This window comes from Oncorhynchus masou, chromosome 2, assembly GCF_036934945.1.
Source record: "Oncorhynchus masou masou isolate Uvic2021 chromosome 2, UVic_Omas_1.1, whole genome shotgun sequence".
In the NCBI taxonomy this organism is placed as follows: domain Eukaryota; kingdom Metazoa; phylum Chordata; class Actinopteri; order Salmoniformes; family Salmonidae; genus Oncorhynchus; species Oncorhynchus masou.
In genome coordinates this window covers 21,387,123-21,410,557 of record NC_088213.1, presented here as the reverse complement: position 1 = coordinate 21,410,557, position 23,435 = coordinate 21,387,123, and the positions used below count along the sequence as shown (strand labels likewise).

At 41.7% G+C, this 23,435-nt stretch overlaps 1 protein-coding gene across 2 annotated transcripts in view; it reads left to right on the top strand.

The window, feature by feature from the left end:
* LOC135553756 (FERM domain-containing protein 5-like) overlaps nt 1-15,740 on the top strand; it is a 131,188-nt gene extending 115,448 nt beyond the window's left edge. For both annotated transcript variants that reach the window (XM_064985708.1, XM_064985702.1), the window contains 10 exons: nt 3,336-3,433; nt 4,729-4,852; nt 5,678-5,765; nt 6,358-6,446; nt 6,770-6,833; nt 7,525-7,616; nt 9,250-9,324; nt 9,432-9,500; nt 10,037-10,143; nt 14,324-15,740. In XM_064985708.1, the coding sequence (XP_064841780.1) occupies nt 3,336-3,433; nt 4,729-4,852; nt 5,678-5,765; nt 6,358-6,446; nt 6,770-6,833; nt 7,525-7,616; nt 9,250-9,324; nt 9,432-9,500; nt 10,037-10,143; nt 14,324-14,916 (1,399 nt within the window). In that variant the 3' untranslated portion in view covers nt 14,917-15,740. The remainder of the gene's footprint in view (nt 1-3,335; nt 3,434-4,728; nt 4,853-5,677; nt 5,766-6,357; nt 6,447-6,769; nt 6,834-7,524; nt 7,617-9,249; nt 9,325-9,431; nt 9,501-10,036; nt 10,144-14,323) is intronic.
* Nucleotides 15,741-23,435: the final 7,695 nt, after the last annotated feature.

The window sequence follows — 23,435 nt, the reverse complement described above, 5'->3', positions numbered from 1 at the left end:
TTACTATGGAGAACCAGCCTCAGCACATTAAACATGAGATAAAGGGACTTTGGAAAAATGGTTTCCGTCAGCCACAATGGTGGTCATGACGATAGATGGAATATGAAAATGTATGTCATTTTTGTTTTGTTATTAAAGGTTAATAGATGAAGTTATTACGAAAACATTGTAATGTGAAGAGATTTCCTAGTAGATGTTTGATGTTTATACATTGTACGTTGTATGGAAAATATCCAAATCAAAGAGAATGTTTTAGGGAAGATGAAATGTTAAGTTAGTTGTCTAAAATTGGATTTGAATCAAATCTAGACCTTGCCTCATTAACTTGGTACGCCCAGAGAATTGCCCTAAAGGCCAGGTCGTTACGCCCACTTCTGACCCAAGGGTATAAACCTGTGAGTATAGAATCTACGACAAGACTACGTGACCCCAGCTGCAGCAAGGTCTAAAAAGTCAACAAACCCAGAACGCAACGCAAGTTTGAGGACAAGAAATCCTTTTCTACCCAAGCGACGGATGAGTAGCTGTGTCTAAGCGGGTGAATTTAAGTCGAACCACCTAGCCTCCATCTCCCATCGAATCGTGGTATCTAAAGGGTTTCATTCCTATGCTGTGAGCTCTGAGCTACAGAGCTGTCTGTCGTCAGAAGACCCATTCCAGAGGGTGAGGGAACAGGCTCCTAAGCCAAAAAGGACACTGACATCGGGAGGACACTCAGAGAGGTGTGCCGGAGTAGTGCGTCATCGAACAGCTGAAGGCCTACGCAGAGAATCCTCTGAGATCATCCCCACGTAATTACATCATTATATTCTGACCCATAAGAGCAGCAGTTTGGGGCAAGGCTAGGGTTAGAATAGCAAAGCTGACAAATTCACCTAAATGTATATTTCTCTTGTGTACTTTCTTTTTTCTCTCTCTATTGAAATCCCCATCGTGGGGAACACGCGCCATAGTGTGTTGGGCCGTTATACTAAGTTCTAATCAATGGCCTATGATGTGTTTTGTCTATGTGTATCTTTTATCATAATTTTAGCTTTTTAGTAAATAAATATTCAACTAAGATTGGTGTGGTACGAATTCATTGGTGAGACCCGGGTCCGTGCAGATTCACGGGCTATACGACGGTCAGAACGAGATTGGTAGAGGCATCTGGTTAATTAGCGGCTGTTGTAAAATCGATATTCTGATATTCTTTGAGTTAATTTGGGAAATAGAAACTCAATAAAAACTAGTTTTCTCATGGTGCCCTAGGTTAATGAGTTAATAATTGCTTGATTCAGTTAATCACGCAATTAGAAACTTGAATCATTCGATGAACAACAGTCATCACATTAACTAATACAACGTCACGACAGGTGTCATCATACAATCTAGCCCCTTTCACTTTCCACTGCTTCCCATTGTCTCATAACCCCAGTCGGAGCTAGGGAGGGAGAGAACCACTTCCCAATCCTCCACCATCTGGTGACGCTGCCAGCAGCACCCTCTGTAAAGACTAGACACACACACACTCATTCACAGACACATACACACACACACACACAAACACACACTTATGACATTTTGCTGTATGATTAATAATGGTATTTATTGCGTTACTGCTCAAATCAAATCAAATCTGCTCTTAGAGAAGATAAGCCACTGGTGTGTGAAATTAATGCTGGGAAAGTTATTCTGAAATGTGCGTTTTCTTGAGCTGCAGTCTGAGGCAACTTGATCTCACATGAAACGTTCACATGAATTGCAAGAGCCTGAATAACAATCACATTCTCAACCAGAAGTCTGAAGGAGGACTCTCCATGAACCACAGCTAAACTGATCTGTAAACCCAAAACCACATCTCTTGTGTGCTGGCCAAGTAACATCAGTCTGTCACAGAAGACTACAATTTAACCAGTAGATCACAAGGAGTTAATTATAACTCAAATCATAAATAAATCACAGATGATATGTGAAATCATAAAGGACAGAGCCAGGGTGAAAGATAATCATCACATATCCACTCAGATCCATTCAGATCATAAGTCATCCTCCTCTTCTGTTTGAAGAGGAGGATGTTACTGCAGTGTAGGAGGTAAGGATGTGGTTAACAGAGCAAGTTCTGAATGAGACTAGACAGGGTTATTTATTAATGATGGGGAGATGGGAACTAAAAGCCTGGTGTGAATCCAAAATGGCCCCCTATTCTCTATAAAGTGAACTACTTTTGGTCAGAGCCCTGGTCAAAACGGTGCCATTTGGGACACAACCTAATTGTCCATATATTTATTAGCTAGAGGGTATAGTATGTTGCACCAGGCGAAGTCAGCAGCACTCTGCAGGGAGGAGAAGATGTGAAGGCAGAGTATTGAGTTGTGACTTATCTGACTTTACGCGTTCAGGTCTCAGGCAAGGTTAGGCTACTCATCACGCAAACAAGCTTGGGTCACAGAATTAAACCTCTATTGCATTACTTATTCCTTTCATCTCCTAGTGGGACATTTACATTTAAGTCATTTAGCAGACGCTCTATGTTGCATAGAGACACTATATTGCTTATGCTGCTAACCTGGTAAACCTGCTGAATGCTGATATTCCTGCACCAAAACATCCCTGACAATAGCTCTTTTCCTCTCATGTCTTAACACACCTGGACACATGGAGTTGCCTGTCGACAGTTTTATCTATTGTGCCGTTTACTTTTCAGCAGGATTCTAACCTATTTGACATTGAATTGGAGAGGAAGCCTTCTCCGCGTGAAGTTGTTTGGTCATCCTGTGTAGAACGACCCAGTAGCAACCAGGGGACTGTTTGTTTGACTCAAACTAGTAGAAGTGGAAAAGTTATTTCATCATCCTGCTTTCTAGAAGCAGTGAAAGTGAGATAATTCTTCACTATCACCTCAACCTGAGAGATAAAAGGTTCCAATGAAGAGAAGGGCCAGATAAGGTGAAGTCCCCTCTGTGTTGGGCGGTGGAAGTGGCTGTGCTTTAGCTGGGTATGGAATGGTCTCCTGGGCCCTGTAGGCTAGAGGCAGGAAGGAGCAGAGACGGACTCAGAGAGACACGCCATTACTCGCCTCAGGACTTCCTTTACTAAACACTGTCTATCTCAAACACTCTCCTCTACGAACCCTTTCCAAACAACCAACAAACGAACAAAGAGTTAAGTGAAGAACATTGTCTGGGAATTTAAGATCAGGGCTCTCTTGGGCCGTCTGTATGACCCACTCATCCCTTTAAATGGAGCTACAAATGGAATGAAAGAAAAGAGAAACAAATCATTTAGGTTCAGTACATCTCTTTGCTTGTTTGGAGTGGACCAAAAAACACACTGTTTCTGATGTTCCTTTGCAGATATCTAGTCTTCCTACAGATCAAGAGAGATCTGTACCATGGTCGTCTCCTGTGTAGGACGTCGGATGCTGCCATGTTGGCTGCCTACATACTACAGGGTAAATGGACCACAGCAGTCCCATGTATTTCTTGTCTATTTTTTTAATTTAACGTTTATTTAACTAGGCAAGTCAGTTAAGAACAAATTCTTATTTACATTGACGGCCTTCCAAAAGGGGACGGGGGCCTGGGATATTTTTTAAATGTTTAAATACAATATAAATATAGGACAAAACACACATCACAACACTACATAAAGAGAAACCTAAGACAACAACATAGCAAGGCAGCAACTCATACGACAACACAGCATGGTAGCAACACAACATAACAACATGGTAACAACACAACATGGTAGCAGCACAAAACATGGTACAAACATTATTGGGCACGGTCAACGGCACAAAGGTCAAGAAGGTAGAGACAACAATACATCACACAAAGCAGCCACAACTGTCAGTAAGAGTGTCCATGATTGAGTCTTTGAATGAAGAGATTGAGATAAAACTGTCCAGTTTGAGTGTTTGTTGCAGCTTGTTCCAGTCGCTAGTAGCAGCGAACTGAAAAGAAGAGCGACCCAGGGATGTGTGTGCTTTGGGGACCTTTAACAGAATGTGACTGGCAGAATGGGTGTTGTATGTGGAGGATGAGGGCTGCAGTAGATATCTCAGATAGGGGGGAGTGAGGCCTAAGAGGGTTTTATAAAGGTGTTTGTTATAAGACTTCATGGAAAAATACCACTGTCACCTACTGTTTTCATTGTGATGTGAGTGTGTGAGTTGAGGTAGTATGGTGGAGGTATAGGTCTAAAGCTCAGACTGTAGCCTCCAGCACTGTGGCAGCATCCTCATTGACATTCAGGCAGCTGATTTAAGGCTTAGCTCTCCTGCTCCCCTGACACACAGAGACAAGGCCGCCATTGTCTGATTGTCTGGGCCTGGCTCTTACAGAATCTCAGGGCTGCATGAAAGAACAGCAGTAGAACAGCCTGGTTAACCTATAGCAGAGATATAGAAGAGAAGCTCTGACCACATGTACCATGACTACAATAGATGTGGTTTATAACAGCCAGGTTAACCTATAGCAGAGATATAGAAGAGAAGATCTGATGGCATGTACCATGACTACAATAGATGTGGTTTATAACAGCCAGGTTAACCTATAGCAGAGATATAGAAGAGAAGATCTGACGGCATGTACCATGACTACAATAGATGTGGTTTATAACAGCCAGGTTACTATGCTTTATGTCATATGGGTTACATAGGTTTTCCCAGTAATGTATTTGTGTGTGTTGCAGACATCACAGGTAAAGTTGTTTCTGTTGTCTCCTGTGTTCTCCATCCTCCCCCAGCTGAGGTTGGTGACTATGATCCTGGAAAGCATCCTGAGGGCTACAGCTCTAAGTTCCAGTTCTTCCCTAAACACTCAGAGAAGCTGGAGAGACGCATCTCTGACATCCACAAGACAGAACTAATGTAAGGTGACACCCGTCAAACACCCCCCCCCCTCTCTCTCTCTCTCTCTCTCTCTCTCTCTCTCTCTCTCAGGTGATTATGATATTTGACTTAGCGCTTGTAATTGAATATAGTGTCATCATCAGCATGATAATCATGGACCTAACTTGATACAAGATCATCCTAGCTCTCCTAGATAGAATGTTACAGCCATGATGAAAATAGATATATTTATGTTATACATTATGCATGACCCTAGCTTAGCCGTAGATATGCAATTTCATATCCACATCATATGCTGAATATACAATATTTTCCTAGCTGCTATTTGTCCAACTCTTCCTGCATATGGATAGTGGATGAAGGGACCGCAGTGACCTTAAGAGTGTGTGTGTGTGTGTGTGTGTGTGTGTGTGTGTGTGTGTGTGTGTGTGTGTGTGTGTGTGTGTGTGTGTGTGTGTGTGTGTGTGTGTGTGTGTGTGTGTGTGTGTGTGTGTGTGTGTGTGCGTGTATTTCTCAGTACTGTACTGCTGTGTCATTAGTTTGTGGCAACCTGGGACAACTCTGCCAGTCAGCTGAACATCACATCGCCCTCAAGAGGCTCTCTCTCTCTCTCCCCTCCCCCTTCACAGTATATGCAGTATCCATATATACAGACTCTACTACTGTAGACCACCTATGGGATCTTACCTCTGCTGCCCTCTAGTGTTGTTCTCTCTCATCTTTCACTCACTGAAATGAATGAAAGGAAATTCACTTTACAAACCATTAGCTCACCGCTGGAACCTTTTCCATCCATCATCACACAGCCCACAGTAATCTGTCTGTTGTGTCCTCATCTCCCAGAGGACAGACTCCAGAAGAGTCTGAGCTGAACTTCCTGCAGAAGGCCCAGGAGCTGGAGACGTATGGTGTGGACCCTCACCCCTGCAAGGTACAAACACCTTGATAAGAGAAGGGTCCATTATAGCTCTGCACTGGCAGAGTCCTTTAATAGCTCTGTTTGTGAGGCCAGTCTTACATATTGATTCCAGTAATCCTGCAGCGGAGGATGAACAGCTGGAAGCGGTGTTTAATACAATATGTTTTTTTGCTATTCTGTTTGATTATAATAAATGGACGCAGCCTGCGATTGAACTAAATTTTGACAGTTCATTCATAAGCTTAGGATATAGTTGACCCTTGTATTGTATGTCGTAGCCTAGTGGAGACCAATATCTATCTTGTGTTTTTAAGCTATATAAAATGGTGGTTGTTGATGTGTATGGTTGCATTTCAAATACATGTTGGTACATTTGAATGTTGCAGTAATAGGACCTAGACCTAGCGTTTGAGCAAGTGAGAAAATAATTTTGATAGCATGCCCTGATCCCATTGACTCAACTGCTATTTTTCAGGGACTCACAAGGCTCATTTGAATTTCCTGATGTAGCAGGAAATTTCTCTGCGACAAAAGAGTGATCAAGTTAAGATCCGACATCTGTACAACAACATAGTATTCAATACTTGTGTTGTGTCTGTGTCAGGATGTGTCAGGGAACCCTGCCTTCCTGGCCTTCACTCCGTTTGGCTTCACTGTCCTGCAGGGGAACAGGAGAGTCCATTTCCTCAATTGGTGAGTAGTAATATGGTTAGCATAGTCATAACTTTTGTCAAACCTTCATTGTTTTACAGACAGAAATAGTTGCATAAAATGTAAGAGATGTAAGTGTGTAGTTGTTGCATAAAACGTGCGACATTTGGCTTGCCTGTCATTAGCAATTGTTCTATTTAACCTGGCAGTCCAGAATCCCACAGTCTCAGACCTAAACCTATTTGTCCCTCCTCCTGACTAGAAAACAGAGCTGTTCTAATCTGCCAGTTGGTCACAATGAATATTTCAACGCTTCTCACTGTTCTGTTCGGTTTTGACTGGTCTTGTCTTGTCTTGGTGGGTAGGGACGAGGTGACAAAGCTGAAGTTTGAGGCAAAGACATTCCATATATATGCAAATCAGAAAGAGGTAGGTTCCATGACATGCATTATTAAAATGGATTCCTTCCTGCTCTGGAATTACACAGTGAAATTCATGTAGATAAACCTGTTTTATGCATTGGAAATGGCCTTTGGGGAGAAGGTGTAATTTATCCGTAATAGAGAAGTTAATGACTTAACTGGAAATAAGATGTGGGTCCATTGTCGATAGATAAATGTGTACTCATTGTTGTCTCGTTCATAGAAATAGAATGAATAGAAGTGGTATCTCTATTCAAGTCAATGATTGCTTAATTGGTGGACTGGCAGGCATTTTGTGTGTACCCATGCCAGAAAGTAAAAGCAGGAAATGTACCCTTTATTCTGTGCTATGATTTGAGTCAACACAACTGGCATTACAAAAAATGTAGTCCATTGCATGAGCCACATCAGTTAGCATAATTTGAATGAACATTCTGCATTACCATGGCAATCCAGCCTCAGTTTATAGAACATTCCAAAATACCATGTAAATTATTGCATCACAATACCAGGGAGCCAGTGCAAGTGTACCCATGAGTTTACCAGTCAAATGCCAGGGTAAGAGCTTCCAAACCCGTTCTATTCATTCTATTTCTATGGTGTTGGTAGCCAAGTTAGAAGATGTGAAATACAAGATGTGCAAACTCTGTCATACTCAGATGTGCATACGCATACCTACATGTGTATACTCACTGCAGGACAAGAAGATCATCTTGACATATTTTGCACCTACACCTGAGGCCTGTAAACATCTGTGGAAGTGTGGAGTTGAGAATCAGGCTTTCTACAAGTGAGTTACACTGACTATCAATAATTTAATCCATCAATCAATCAATATATGATACTATGTACACTACCGGTCAAAAGTGTTAGAACACCTACTCATTCAATGTTTTTTCTTTTTTTAAACTATTTTCTACATTGTAGAATAATAGTGAAGACACCAAAACTATGAAATGACACATCATGTAAGTTTTCAACAAATCAAAATATATTTTATATTTGAGATTCCTCAAAATGACAGCTTTGCACATTCTTGGCATTCTCTCAACCAGCTTCATGAGGTAGTCACCTGGAATGCATTTCAATTAACAGGTGTGCCTTCATAAAAGTTAATTTGTAGAATATCTTTCCTTCTCAATGTGTTTGAGCCAATCAGTTGTGTTGTGACAGGGTAGGGGGGTATACAGAAGATAGCCCTATTTGGTAAAAGACCAAGTCCATATTATGGCAAGAACAGCTCAAATAAGCAAAGAGAAACGACAGTCCATCATTACTTTAAGACATGAGTGTCAGTCAATACGGAACATTTCAAGAACTTTGAACGTTTCTTCAAGTGCAGTCGCAAAAACCATCAAGCGCTATGATGAAACTGGCTCTCATGAGGACCGACACAGGAATGGAAGACCCTGAGTTACCTCTGCTGCAGAGGATAAGTTCATTAGTGTTGCCAGCCTCAGAAATTGCAGCCCAAATAAATGCTTCACAGAGTTCAAGTAACAGACACATCTCAATATCAACTGTTCAGAGTAGACTGTGTGAATCAGGCCTTCATGATCAAATTGCTGCAAAGAATCCAATAATAAGAAGAGACTTGCTTGGGCAAAGAAACACGAGCAATGGACATTAGCGCGGTGGAAATGTGTCCTTTGGAGTCCAAATTGGATATTTTTGGTTCCAACTGCCGTGTCTGTGGGTGAACGGATGATCTCCGCATGTGTATTTCCCATCATAAAGCATGGAGGAGGAGGCGTTATTGTGTGCGGGCGCTTTGCTGGGGACACTGTCAGTGATTTATTTAGAATTCAAGGCACACTTAACCAGCATGGCTACCACAGCATTCTGCAGCGACACGCCATCCCATCTGGTTTGTGCTTAGTGGGACTATCATTTGTTTTTCAACAGGACAATGACCCAACACACCTCCAGGCTGTGTAAAGGCTATTTTACAAAGGAGAGTGATGAAGTGCTGCATCGGGTGACCTGGCCTTCACAATCCCCCAACCTCAAACAAATTGAGATAGTTTGGGATGAGTCGGACCGTAGAGTGAAGGAAAAGCAGCCAGCAAGTGCCCATCATATGTGGGAACTCCTTCAAGACTGTTGGAAAAGAATTCCAGGTGAAGCTGGTTCAGAGAATGCCAAGAGTGTGCAAAGCTGCCATCAAGACAAAGAGTGGCTACTTTGAAGAATCTCAAATATAAAATATAGTTAGATTTGTTTAACACTTTTTGGGTTACTACATGATTCCATATGTGTTATTTCATAGTTTTGATGTCATCGCTATAATGTAGAAAATAGTAAAAAAAAATAAAGTAAACCCTTGAATGAATAGGTGTTCTAAAACTTTTGACCGGTAGTGTATGTGCGATTATTACAATGTTATTACATTGCTAAATCTCTTTGTCTCTGTTCAATCACAGGTTGGACAAGTCCAGCCAGGTCAGAACGGTGTCCAGCAGTAATCTGTTCTTCAAAGGAAGTAGATTCAGATACAGGTAAATACATGTACTGGCTATAAGTAACGTTTTGAGGATCCTTCAGTTCAGTTTTTGGTGATAATGCACGGTTGAGTGTTATGTTTTGTCTCTGTGTTGGCTCTCAGTGGCAGGGTTGCTAAGGAAGTGATGGAGCAAAGTGCCAAAATAAAACGGGAACCTCCAGAGATTCACAGGTGAGTCTTGGTGCTTTTGATGTCTGAGTTACACAATGGCTGTGTTTAGACAGGTAGCCCAATTCTGATCTTTTTCCCACTCATTGGTCTTTTGACCAATCACATTAGATCTTTTTTCAGATCTGATCTGAATTGTCAAAAGACCAATTATTGAAAACAATATCAGAATTGGGCTACCCATGGCACTTAGTTTGAGCATGTTGCTTACAACTCTAGATGGTGTGATTCCCACATGGCCCACATACTGAATATACACTATATGTTACTGGACTGTGAGTCCCTCTGGATAAAACTGTCAGATGAATTACCTCCACTATATGTCATCCTATCTAGAATCTAAAAGGGTTCTTCAGCTATCCCCAACCCATTTCGGTTTCATGTAGAACCCTTTCCACAGAGGGTTCTACCTTTAACCAAAAATGGTTCTACCTGGAATCAATAAGGGTTCTCCTATGGGGACAGCAGAAGAACCCTTTTGTAACCCTTTTTTCTAAGAGCGTATACCTGTAACCCCAACATGTAACACGTTTCCACAGGGCTGGTCTGGTACCCAGTAGGAGCTGTCCTTCCATCACCCACGGCCCAAGGCTGACCAGTGTCCCCCGACAAAGACGGAGAGCTGTACACATCTCCATCATGGAGGGTAAAACACACACTGGCCCCGCTCCACACACATCAGTTACAATCATTTACAGTAGACATAGATAGGGCTGGATTAAGTCTACTCATGTGTGTAACAAAACGTTATAGCACACAGATGGCTGGTTTGCCAGACCCAGATAAAGCCTACTCCTGGACTGAAAAGTATGCTCAATGAATAATCTCCATTGAAAGTGCATTTTAGTCCATTAGTAAACTGGTCCCAGATTGCATCTGCACCGCTAGCAGGGCTACTTTAAACCCTACATTTACTTTGGATGTGCCTTACAAAGCAGCTGCCATAAGATTTAAACGTGTCTGAGGTCTATGCTGCTATGGTACTTCACTGCTTTAGTGTCTGAATGTTGCCTCTTACAGTGCCTCTATTTTGGGGGCTTTTAATACAGACACACACACACACACACACACACACACACACACACACACACACACACACACACACACACACACACACACACACACACACCAAAGACTGCACCAATTATCTATTCTCCTTTGTCATTCTTGCAATTCTCTCAAGAGTTGCTGTGACTGTAAGGTATTATTGTGGCAGGAGAAAGTCACCTTGCTGGTTTGTAAAGAACATTCACAGTCCCTTTTACAGTATAAACAGGAACGTGAAGTGGCAACTTACCTACATGTCAGTTGCATTGTATTGTACAATGACAGGTCCTGATATTGAACCCCTCCAACCCTGTCCAAACCTTTCCTGTTCTTCATTGGAATCTACAGTGGTAATAATACCCAGCCTAAAAATAGCCCTCCTGTCAGGGCCTCTCCATGTATGTCACTATGGAGCATATGGTTAGAAGGGTATTCGTTTTAGGGGGTGGGGGGGTAAGATAACCAAACTGCAATTGGACCACATCCCTGCTCTCAGGATGCTGCCAGTAAATCTCCCAGCCTGCCTCACTGACAGAGACAGTGGTGTAGTGTAGCCAGCCATCGCCAGTCACAAGGACAAAGGGAAAGGGGACAACTGCAGACAGGGGACAAGGGACAAAAGTAGAGCGGACAGACACAGGGGAAGAGTAAGGTGGTAGGACGGTGGTAGGACGTTAGTAGGGCAGTTGTAGGACGGTGGTAGGGAAGTTGTAGGACAGTGGTAGGACGGTGGTAGGGCAGTTGTAGGACAGTGGTAGGACGTTAGTAGGGCAGTTGTAGGACAGTGGTAGGACGTTAGTAGGGCAGTTGTAGGACAGTGGTAACTTGGACAACGGTACAGTGCGCTTATTCACTCCTTCAACAGCCACCATGGTGAAATGCCTGATCCGGATCGAGACCAAGGTGAATGTGCATCTGTGCATGATCAACCACTGCTACCGTGATATGAAGGTCCGCGTCCTTCAGCTGGGGCCCAGACTCATGGGCAAGGTTCTGGGGGCCATACCCATCTTCCCTGCCCTCCCTAGGGCACCCTCGGCCCCTGGGTTTGGGTCCGCAGAGGCCTCCGGGGCTTCGTCCAGGCTGAGCGTAACACCTCCTGGTTATGGCTCCAACAGGCCAGGTAGCTCCTCCAAAGGTAAAGGACCTCATCATCATGGCACAGGATCCAGAATCCCTTACTAAACCATCCAGGGTTACACTTACACATCTTAAAGAGCAAGTACATCATCATGGCACAGATTCCTCCATCTAGTGTTACAAATCTTAGTAACATTGCTTTGAATCAGCTTTGGAAGCCATGACCCTGGAGTCTGGGGTAACACAAGAAGCCTTCGAGGAACCTCTTCCTTCTCAGATTCCCTGTTTCCATTAGAGATGGAACGATGGCATGCGGCTAGACGGAAGTATTTGTTTTGGGTCTGGTGTTGTGCGAAATGTTGTCTCGAGTAAATGTTATGGCCTACGGCTTTGATTCTGAGTTGATTTGGTTTAATGTCATGTTAGTAGTGTTGAAGAGTGATATCAGTGGCTGCATTTCATGTCTGTTGTGTAGCAGTGTAGTTGAGCATTTGGAGAGGATTGGTTGGGGTATTCCAGGTATTCATGATTGCATGTTTCGTCACAATATTTTAATTAATAATAATATTAATTTTCACAAAGTCTGCTGCCTCAGTGTCTTTAGATATTTTTGTCAGATGTTACTATGGAATACTGAAGAATAATTACAAGCATTTCATAAGTGTCAAAGGCTTTTATTGACAATTACATGAAGTTGATGCAAAGGGTCAATATTTGCAGTGTTGACCCTTCTTTTTCAAGACCTCTGCAATCCGCCCTGGCACGCTGTCAATTAACTTCTGGGCCACATCCTGAGTGATGGCAGCCCATTCTTGCATAATCAATGCTTGGGGTTTGTCAGAATTTGTGAGGTTTTGTTTGTCCACCCGCCTCTTGAGGATTGACCACAAGTTCTCAATGGGATTAAGGTCTGGGGAGTTTCCTGGCCATGGACCCAAAATATTGATGTTTTGTTCCCTGAGCCACTTAGTTATCACTTTTGCCTTATGGCAAGGTGCTCCATCATGCTGGAAAAGGCATTGTTCGTCACCAAACTGTTCCTGGATGGTTGGGAGACGTTACTCTCGGAGGATGTGCTGGTAGCATTCTTTATTCTGTGTTCTAGGCTGTGTTCTAGGCAGAATTGTGAGTGAGCCCACTCCCTTGGCTGAGAAGCAACCTCACACATGTATGGTTTCAGGATGCTTTACTGTTGGCATGACACAGGACTGATGGTAGCGCTCACCTTGTCTTCTCCGGACAAGCTTTTTTCTGGATGCCCCAAACCATCGGAAAGGGGATTCATCAGAGAAAATGACTTTACCCCAGTCCTCAGCAGTCCAATACCTGTACCTTTGGTAGAATATCAGTCTGTCCCTGATGTTTTTCCTGGAGAGAAGTGGCTTCTTTGCAGCCCTTCTTGACACCAGGCCATCCTCCAAAAGTCTTCGCCTCACTGTGCGTGCAGATGCACTCACACCTGCCTGCTGCCATTCCTGAGCAAGCTGAATCAACTTTAGGAGACGGTCCTGGTGTTTGGTGGACTTTCTTGGGCGCCCTGAAGCCTTCTTCACAACAATTGAACCGCTCTCCTTGAATTTCTTGATGATCCGATAAATGGTTGATTTAGATGCAATCTTACTGGCAGCAATATCCTTGCCTGTGAAGCCCTTTTTGTGCAAAGCAATGACGACGGCATGTGTTTCCTTGCAGGTAACCATGGTTGACAGAGGAAGAACAATGATTCCAAGCACCACCCTCCGTTTGAAGCTTCCAGTCTGTTATTCAAACTCAATCAGCATGAGAGTGATCTCCAGGCTTGTCCTCGTCAACACTCACACCTGTGTTAACAAGAGAATCACTGACATGATGTCAGCTGGACCTTTTGTGGCCGGGCTGAAATGCAGTGGAAATGTTTTTGGGGGATTCAGTTCATTTGAATGGCAAAGAGGGACTTTACAATTAATTGCAATTCATCTGATCACTCTTCATAACATTCTGGAGTATATGCAAATTGCCATAATACAAACTGACTTTGTGAAAATTAAAATTTGTGTCATTCTCAAAACTTTTGGCCACAACTGTAGTATAGCGTTAGCTAGCTAGCTAAGATTGAGTGGACACCAGATTTTAGCTAGATACCATTAGCATTGCTAGCTATTTTTGACGAACGAAGCTAGCTAATGACAACATTGCCATGTCTAAAGTTAATTTGACAACATGATAATGCTAGAAAAGTTGTTTCCTACTAAACATTTGACTACTTTAGCAATATCATCGTATTTCCAAACAGTATAGTGTAATCTAGACTAAACAGTCGTTAGCCACCGTCCAGAATGACTGGGTTTATCAGGATTTTAGGGCACCAATGTGTAGTTTTGTTTCATAGTACACTGATATGTGTTATGTGGATTCACTAGTTGTGTAATAGGAGTTGTTGGTCATTGGGACGGCAGGGTAGCCTAGTGGTTAGAGCGTGGGACTTGTAACCGGAAGGTTGCAAGTTCAAACTCCTGAGCTGACAAGGTACAAATCTGTCGTTCTACCCCTGAACAGACAGTTAACCCACTGTTCCTAGGCTGTCATTGAAAATAAGAATTTGTTCTTAACTGACTTGCCTGGTTAAATAAAGGTTAAAAAAATGGTCTTTATGATACATTTGGGATACATTTTCACAGCTCTGAGTTTGATGTTTCTTCTACTATCTCTATCTCTCTCAGGCCTGGAGTCCCTACGAGACTCAGCCCACTCCACACCCGTGCGTTCCGTCTCCCACGGCGACTCCTTCATGCCGCGACACCGTCACCACACAACAGATGCAGGCGAGTGCGGGTCATCCCAGCGGGTCATCTCTGACGAGGCCTACTGCCCCTCGGACAGTGTGCTGCCCACCCCCACGGCTGAACACAGCCTGGAGCAAGCCGTGGCACGCCACCCTAATGGAGCCCCCTGCAGCATCGAAGAGGAGGAGTCGGAGGCCGGGACTCCTGAGGGACAGGTGGCTGAGTTTGGCCCCGACGGCAGAGTGCTTCGGCTGGGTCGGACCAGGAAGTCTCTCCCTAACAAGGAGGTGCAGGAGCTACATAAGTTCATCCTGAGTGTGTTGCGTATGTTCCTGGTGACCATGGGACTGCTGTTTGCCCTGCTCTCCCTCCTCATCATGCTGACTGAGTCTGACCTGGACATCGCCTTCCTCCGGGACATACGCAAGACGCCTGAGTTCCAGCAGTTCCACTTTGAGTATTTCTGCCCTCTCAGACGGTGGGTTGCCTGCAAGTTCCGCTGGATGGGAGGCTTCCTTATAGACAAGTGAGAAAGACTGAGCGATGGAGGGAGAGAAAGAAGAGTGAATGACAAAGAGGCCTCTGAGAGGACATACGTGAAGGATGGAGGGAGGATAGGAGGAAGTCAAGGAAGGCTGTAGACAGGAAGGGAGGGCTGCTCCATCTGAATGGGAATTAACCTAAAGCTTCTCCCACAAGTCACTTCCTGTTACAAGCCAAGGACCGCCCCCTTCGCTGACCCTCTTCCCTTTTCTAACCATCAGACTGAACGGAGGACATTTTCTGAGCTCATGTTTTACTTTGGAAATTCAGGTCATTTCAAGGTACTTTATTTTTTACTAAGAGACAAGTTAACAGAGTTATAAAACAACATAAAATGAGACGTCTGAGGTCTGTTATAGGCCTGGGAGGAAACACATATTATTCAACCAACAGAACAGTTGCCTTTATTTTCTATTACTTCATATGAACATCAATTGTAAGAGAGAAAAAAACTGTATAATAATAAGATGGATACAAATATATTAGATGGACATTGATATAAAAATAGAGTTGTGAAGTGTTGAGTTGTGTACTGTCCAATGAGTTTGAGCTGAGAAAGGATGAGAGAGAGAGATGAAAAACCATGCCTTTTACTCATTTGGGGTCAACATCTAAAACATCCATGATAATCATTCTAATGCTGCTGAAACTTTCATTTGGGCTGCTATTGGATGAGAAACATTTCTACTGGCAGGAGTACTGAAGTCTGGAGTCTGAAAAAGAAACAAAGATATGATATTCAATAGAAGATGTAAAAAGGTACGTTTTTGAATGTACAGTACTATTCAAAAGTTTGGACACACCTACTCATTCCAGTATTTTTCTTTATTTTTACTATTTTCTACATTGTAGAATAATAGTGAAGAACAGCACAACTATGAAATAACACATATGGAATCATGTAGTAATGAAAACAGTGTTAAACAAATACAAATATATTTTACATTCTTCAAAGTAGCCACCCTTTGCAGAATGAAGAAAAAGCAGCCAACAAGTGCTCAGCATATGTGGGAACTCCTGTTGGAAAAGCATTCCAGGCGAAGCTGGTTGAGAGAATGCCAAAAGTGTGCAAAGCTGTCATCAATGCAAAGGGTGGCTACTTTGAAGAATCTAAAATCTAAAATATATTTGGATTTGTAAAACACCTTTTTGGTTACTACATGTGTTATTTCATAGTTTTGATGTCTTCACTATTATTCTACAATGTAGACAATAGTAAAAAATGAAGAAAAACCCTTGAATGAGTACGTATGCCCAAACTGTTGACTGGTACTGTACATATACACTGAGTATAACAAACATTAGGAACAGTCTCAATTCGCCGGGGCATGAAATCAACAAGGTGTTGAAAGCGTTCCACAAGGAAGCTGGCCCATGTTGACTCCAATGCTTCCCACAGCTGGATGTCCTTTGGGTGGTGGACCTTGATACACACGGGGAACTGTTGAGCATGAAAAACCCAGCAGCGTTGCAGTTCTTGACACAAACTGGTGTGCCTGGCACCTACCATACCCCATTAAAAGGCACTTAAATCTTTTGTCTTGTCCATTCATCCTCTGAATGGCACACATACACAATCCATGTCTCAATTGTCTCAAGGTTTAAAAATCCTTCAATAACCTGTCTCCTCCCCTTCATCTACACTGATTGAAGTGAATTTAACAATCAATAAGGGAGGCATTCACCTGGTGAGTCTATGTCATGGAAAGAGAAGGTGTTCTTAATGTTTTGTACACTCAGTGTACTATACTGTCTTGTAAGAAAGTTGAAGAATATATGTGTATTGACTGTGGGTGTCCTAAACTTGGTTTATAGTTTGTTTGTTAGTTAACCATCATTACAAATTGGCAGTCATACAGTACATCAAAACTATAAACCAAATGTATGGAATTGTTGTGTTTTCTGATTTCAAATGGCATCAGATAAAATACTGTTACCAATTATTTTAATCAATGTATAAAAACTAGCAAACATGTTTTTTAAAGTAACTTAAAAAGATCAATCAAACTAGATGCAATGGTGTTCTTTGTTATTATCATGTGACCTGGAAAGTACAGTAGGGGGTAGAACACAGTGGTCAACCTCTTGAAAACACTGACTAGATGTGCAATACTATAACGATAAAAACTATGAGTATTTTAAGGTTGGATATGGTACATTTTAGTTTATTAAATGTGCACTTTGAAATGAATAATTCTGGTTGTTTTCCAAAGGTATAAGCAAATGAAAATGCCTGCTGTGAACATGCCTAGGTGAAAAATACATTTCAACTTGTAGTTGTGCTAATGCATTGGGTTATTTTAAAATGTTGAATATATTGAAGTCCTGCTGAATTATTTTGTACAACGTAGAGTCTCCTTATATTTAGAGTTTTCCTTGTATAACCTATTTTACCTGAACTAATGTTATTTTTTGTCATTGAAAATTATACTTTTTTAACGCAGTGATTCAGATGAGGACTAGAATTCAAAGAAAAGTAGGTAGAGATTCAGGGACGGTTTCCCGGACCCATATTAAGCCTACACCTGAGCTATGGCATCCTTAATGGTGCATCTCCATTCAAAGTGCTTTGTAGACTAGGAATCGGTTTAATCTGGGCCAGGGAATGTTTTTGTCAGGTTTACCTCCAAATCCACCCAAGGGAGCATTATACCCTCTCATTTTCACACTGTCTTTACATGTCTACCAAAGATTCCTCTCTGTAGCCTCAGTGGTACTTCACATGAGAGCTAGAGTTCCTGAGGAGGGTTTGGGAGTGGGTTGATTAGTGAAGAGCTGCAGAACAGGACAATGATAATCACTGCAAGCTTCTATTGTATTGTCCTTAGCCGGCACTCTGTCTGTTGGCTTAGAATAAATAAGTTGAGAGAGGGAATAGCATCGACTTAGGGTTGAAAAATTCTGGAAAATGTCCCCAAATTACCATGCTTTCCAGGAATCCCAATTGGAAGATTACTGGAAACCGGAGGGAATAAACAGAAAATCTGGAATCCTCATACCAGGAATTCTGGAATTTTGGGAAAGTGACCGGAAATTTTACAACCCTACATAGACTCAAGATAAAAGTATATTTCTACATCATCATTTGGTTTTGCATCAGTACAATCCTATCAGACATATGTAAATTGTTTTAATGTTATAATCCCTCAGTAGACTAGTGTATGGTGGGTTTAATAAATAATATAGATTTATGAATTAATGTGGTCTGCTATGCAGCAATATTAAGATAACGACAAGTGGTTGGTCCCTGATTGGTGTATTAGATTAAAGTGATTGATTTTGTTTGAAGTTGTGGAAGGCCAGTCAAGGCAGAAGATTTAGATTTTTATACCTCAGATCGCAACTTTGAATTTCAGTTCAATGTGTATGACAAACAATACAACCTTATTTGAGCAATAATGAAAACATTTGAAAATAATTAAATGTTGAATTCAATGTGGGCAGCTACAGACAGAAAAAGTGAGTAAGTGATGTTTTTTGGTTTGTTTTGATGTGTTCTCCTGTCTTTCCATATAGGATCACTGGATATTCAAGTGACATGTTTTTCATGATTAGCTTACCTACCGTTATACTGGTGAACCTAGCTTCTTAATGCATGGGATGAGATGATGATGAGAAGATGGTGTAGCAGTAACATGCAGCTCAGTGTTGATTGCAATGGGTGCGTTCCAGATTGTTGCAGTCATGCTGCACATCTCAAAAGATCGCTGTAAATCAATAGAAATATCATATCAGTATAGTTCCGGAGATGTGCAAACATGTCTCCAGGGGTCGCATTCCCTAGAAAACAAACTGAAGAAACAAACAGGGAGGGACAACCTTAACTTAATGTTTCGTTGCAAGACATTTTCCTACGGTGTGTGCACTAATGAATACTAGCGACCCAGGTGGTAAGATCTGACAATCTGAGCAGTGTGACTGCAATGAAGACGACCTGGATGACTCCAGTGTTAGGAACACCCAGACAGCCTCTGCAATGTCCTTCTGTTAGCTCCCTTACTGTCTCATAGCCATGCATATGGATTGGTCTCTGTAAGCATGTCTTCTACATTTCTGTTGTTACTCCCAATCAAGACTGAATATTTTTTATCACAGAATGAAGACTGGTGTATTCAATGATTAATTTATCAATAAATATAATTGATTCTTAAATGTGTGTGCCGTATCCTTCACCTCGTGAGTCTTACTCATACCATCTCAACCATTGTAACACTTATTTTCTAACAGTATAAAATACTATACAATATTTGTTATTTCTGATGGTTCCTTGTAAATCTTACCGTATGCTTCCCAGTCTAAACAGTTCGCACATACAGCACCATTTAAAAGTTTGGACACACCTACTCATTCAAGGGATTTTCTTTATTTTTACTATTTCCTACATTGTAGAATAATAGTGAAGGCATCAAAACTATGAAATAACACATATGGAATAATGTAGTACCAAATAAAAATATAATTTAGATTCTTCAAAGTAGCCACCCTTTGCCTTGATGACAGCTTTGCACACTCTTGGCATTCTCTCAACCAGCTTCATGATGCTTTTCCAACAGTCTTGAAGGAGTTCCCACATATACTGAGAATGTGTTGGCTGCTTTTCCTTCACTCTACGGCCCAACTCATCCCAAACCATCTCAATTGGCTTTGAGGTCGGGTGATTGTGGAGGCCAGGTCATCCGATGCAGCACTCCATCACTCTCATTGGTCAAATAGCCCTTACACAGCCTAGAGGTGTGTTTTGGGTCATTGTTGTGTTGAAAAACAAATGATAGTCCCACTAAGCGCAAACCAGATGAGATGGCGTATCACTCCAGAGTGCTGTGGTAGCCATGCTGGTTAAGTGTGCCTTGAATTCGAAATAAAATCGCAGACAGTGTCACCAGCAAAGCACCCCCACACCATAACACCTCCTCCTCCATGCTTCACTATGGGAGCCACACATGCGGAGATCATCCGTTCGCCTACTCTGCGTCTCACAAAGACACAGCGGTTGGAACCAAAAATCTCAAATTTGGACTCATCAGACCAAAGGACAGATTTCCACCGGTATAATATCCATTGCTCATGTTTTCTTTTTCTTCTTATTGGTGTCCTTTAGTAGTGGTTTCTTTGCAGCAATTCGACCATGAAGGCCTGATTCACGCAGTCTCCTCTGAACAGTTGATGTTGAGATGTGTCTGTTACTTGAACTCTGTGAAGCATTTCTTTGGGCTGCAATTTGAGGTGCAGTTAACTCTAATGAACTTATACTCTGCAACAGAGGTAACTCTCTGTCTTCCTTTCCTGTGGCGGTCCTCGTGAGAGCCAGTTTCATCATAGTGCTTGATGGTTTTGGCAACTGCACTTGAAGAAACGTTCAAAGTTCTTGACATTTTACGGATTGACTGACATTCATGTCTTAAAGAAATTATTTACTGTTGTTTCTCGTTGCTTATTTGAGCTGTTCTTGACAGAATATGGACTTGGTCTTTTACCAAATAGGGCTATCTTCTGTTTATCACCCCTACCTTGTCACAACACAACTGATTGGCTCAAACGCATTAAGGAAAGAAATTCTACAAATTAACTTTTAAGAAGGCACACCTGTTAATTGAAATGCATTCCAGGTGACTACCTCATGATGCTGGTTGAGAGAATGCCAAGAGTGTGCAAAGCTGTCATCAAGGTGGCTACTTTAAATAATCTCAAATCTAAAATAGATTTAGATTTGTTTAACACTTTTTTGGTTACTACATGATTCCATGTGTTATTTCATAGTTTTGATGTCTTTGTTATTATTCTACATTGTAGAAAATAGGAAAAATAAAGAAAAACCCTGGAATGAATAGGTATGTCCAAATTTTGGCTAGTACTGTATATTGTGACAATTTTGTGAGTTTGTTTTGTTGTTTGGGCAGGTATTTTTTTCAGCTGTTTGAGAAAATAATTTTTCAAAGCAAATTCAAGTTCGGTACCCGAAGTCTATGCCCTTCGTCAATGATTTGTCAACAGTACTACTCCTAGTAGGAGTGGGAAATATGGATGGGATTCTTCAATTAAGTGTTTGTTGTTATTGAATGAGAGACGACTCGTTTTCATGCACATATTTTCACTTGAGAAATACTGCACCAAAAAGCTTAGTTAGATGTAAAATTGCGCGAATAAGACCTCGGCAAAAACGCCAAATTATGACAGATTTCTTATTTATCTTAGCTTCATTTGGACTATTTTAAAGAACTGTTTCTGGCAGCGGATAGACAAAAGGCAGTTTTAGCATGGGCAGAGTAATTTATTTATTTAACCTTTATTTAACCAAGAAGGGCTCATTGAGATTTGAAATCTCTTTTTCAAGAGTGTCCTGGCCAAGATAGGCAGCACCAAGTAATTTCACAATTAAAGACAGACATGAAAAACTACAATCTAGTAAAAACCATAGAATTCACAGAAGTATAACAAAATCAAAAACAGCAAATTAATTAAAAACATTGCCAGGTCAGGGAATCAGTCTCAAAATCCTTCATCTGTGATTTAAAAACACCAATCGGGACAAGTTCTTCCAGTTTAAAAGTATTTTGTAAGGCGTTCCAAGCAGATGGAGCAGAGTACATTAAAGCCCTTTTATCAAATTCAATTCAGACGTTTGGAACAGTTAGCAGGATAAAGTCCAGCGAACGAAGAGAGTACCCACCACATTTCTGAACAATAAAAATGCCCAAATAAAATGTTAGTAAACCCAAAGTGGCTTTGTAAATAATAGTATACCAGTGAAGGGCCATTGAGCTCTTCCAGCATTTAAAAAATTGTCAAAGTAGTCAACTAGGTGGGGATTTTTATGGTTGAAGCCTCAATGGTGCAGCCCATGCTGGCACAGACACTATGATGGCACAGATATAAAGATGTCTCCTCTATCCATCTATTTTCCTGGCTATGTTGTTGCTACGGTGGCTCAAGAGGGACAAACGGTAATATTGACACGTTTTTTCTTCAGGGAATGTGCAAGCACAGACGTTCGCTTAGCCTAGCCAAGTTCTGCTAGGAGCAAACCAAACCTATGTTTGCGGACGCATTAAGGGTTAGAGCATTGGGCCAGTAACCTAAAGGTTGTTGGATCGAATCCCCGAGATGACAAGGAAAAAATCTGTCGGTCTGCCCCTGAGCAAGGCAGTTAACACACTGTTTCCCGGGCGCCGCAGACTTGGATGTCGATTAAGGCAGCGCCCTGCACCTCTCTGATTCAGAGGGGTTGTGTTAAATGCTGAAGACACATTTCAGTTGAAGGCATTCAGTTGTACAACTGACTAGGTATCATTCCCCTTTCCTTAACCAGAGCTAGTATGACTTCAGTGTAGTTGTTGTAAATGTATTACAACACTGCCATCTAGAGGTGAAACACTGGCACTAGGTCTTCACTTGGGGGTTTTGTATGGCTCTCATTTGACAACATTATAATAACATGACTTGTCTGCCTCAGCCTCTGTACTGAAAAATAATAAACTACATGAAAAGTGCAACTTCAGCTATAACTTTATTGACTTACAAAACAATAGCAAAAGTGTCTTGGAGATAAAACATACAACATAAAAAAACAACCAATGACGGCCTACCCCGGCGAAACCCAGACGACACTGGGACAAATATGCACCACCCTATGGGACTCTCAATCATAGGCGAATGTGATACTGCCTGGATCAGGACCACAATGTTCTGATAAGTCACCAGAATGTCCTGACAAGGTTTTGGGTTTAGGTAAAGTTAGGATTTTGAATAAACACATTTTTACTCTCCAAAAAGTCCTGAAAATTGACCAAAACAAAGCTGTGTGGCTGCGTGAGATACTGAGAGAGTACTCACAAAGTTCCACAGCCCAACTCCACCCAACTTGTCCCCAGCAGCCATCAGCAGACGACTGCTACACGGGTGGAAGGCAACAGAGAAGATACGACTCTTCATCACCTTACCTACTCCTCCAATCTCACTGAGCTCCATGCTCTTCAGAGTACTACGGTACCTGGAAACGTACCCAATGTAATGTCAGCCTGACACACGTTAGGGTTTTACACATCTATACATTCAAATCAGTACAGGATGTCCATTAAATACTAATACAATAATGTAGTTTGTCACAGAACACTTAGAAAAAGGCCAAATGCCTAACCTCCATAATGTAAAGCAAAAGTCCAAATATGTCACACCCTGGTCTTAGTATTCTGTGTTCTCTTTATTATTTTGGTTAGGCCAGGGTGTGACATGGGTAATTTATGTGGTTTGTTTTGTCTAGGGGTTTTGTAGTTTATGGGATTGTGTTTAGTTTAGTAGTCTAGGAAAGTCTATGGTTGCCTAGAGTGGTTCTCAATCAGATGCAGGTGTTTATCATTGTCTCTGACTGGGAACCATATTTAGGCAGCCATATTCTTTGGGTATTTCGTGGGTGATTGTTCCTGTCTCTGTGTTTGTTGCACCAGATAGGGCTGTTTTGTTTTTTTTCACGTTTTTGTATATTGTTCATTTTTCATTAAAGATGTATAAA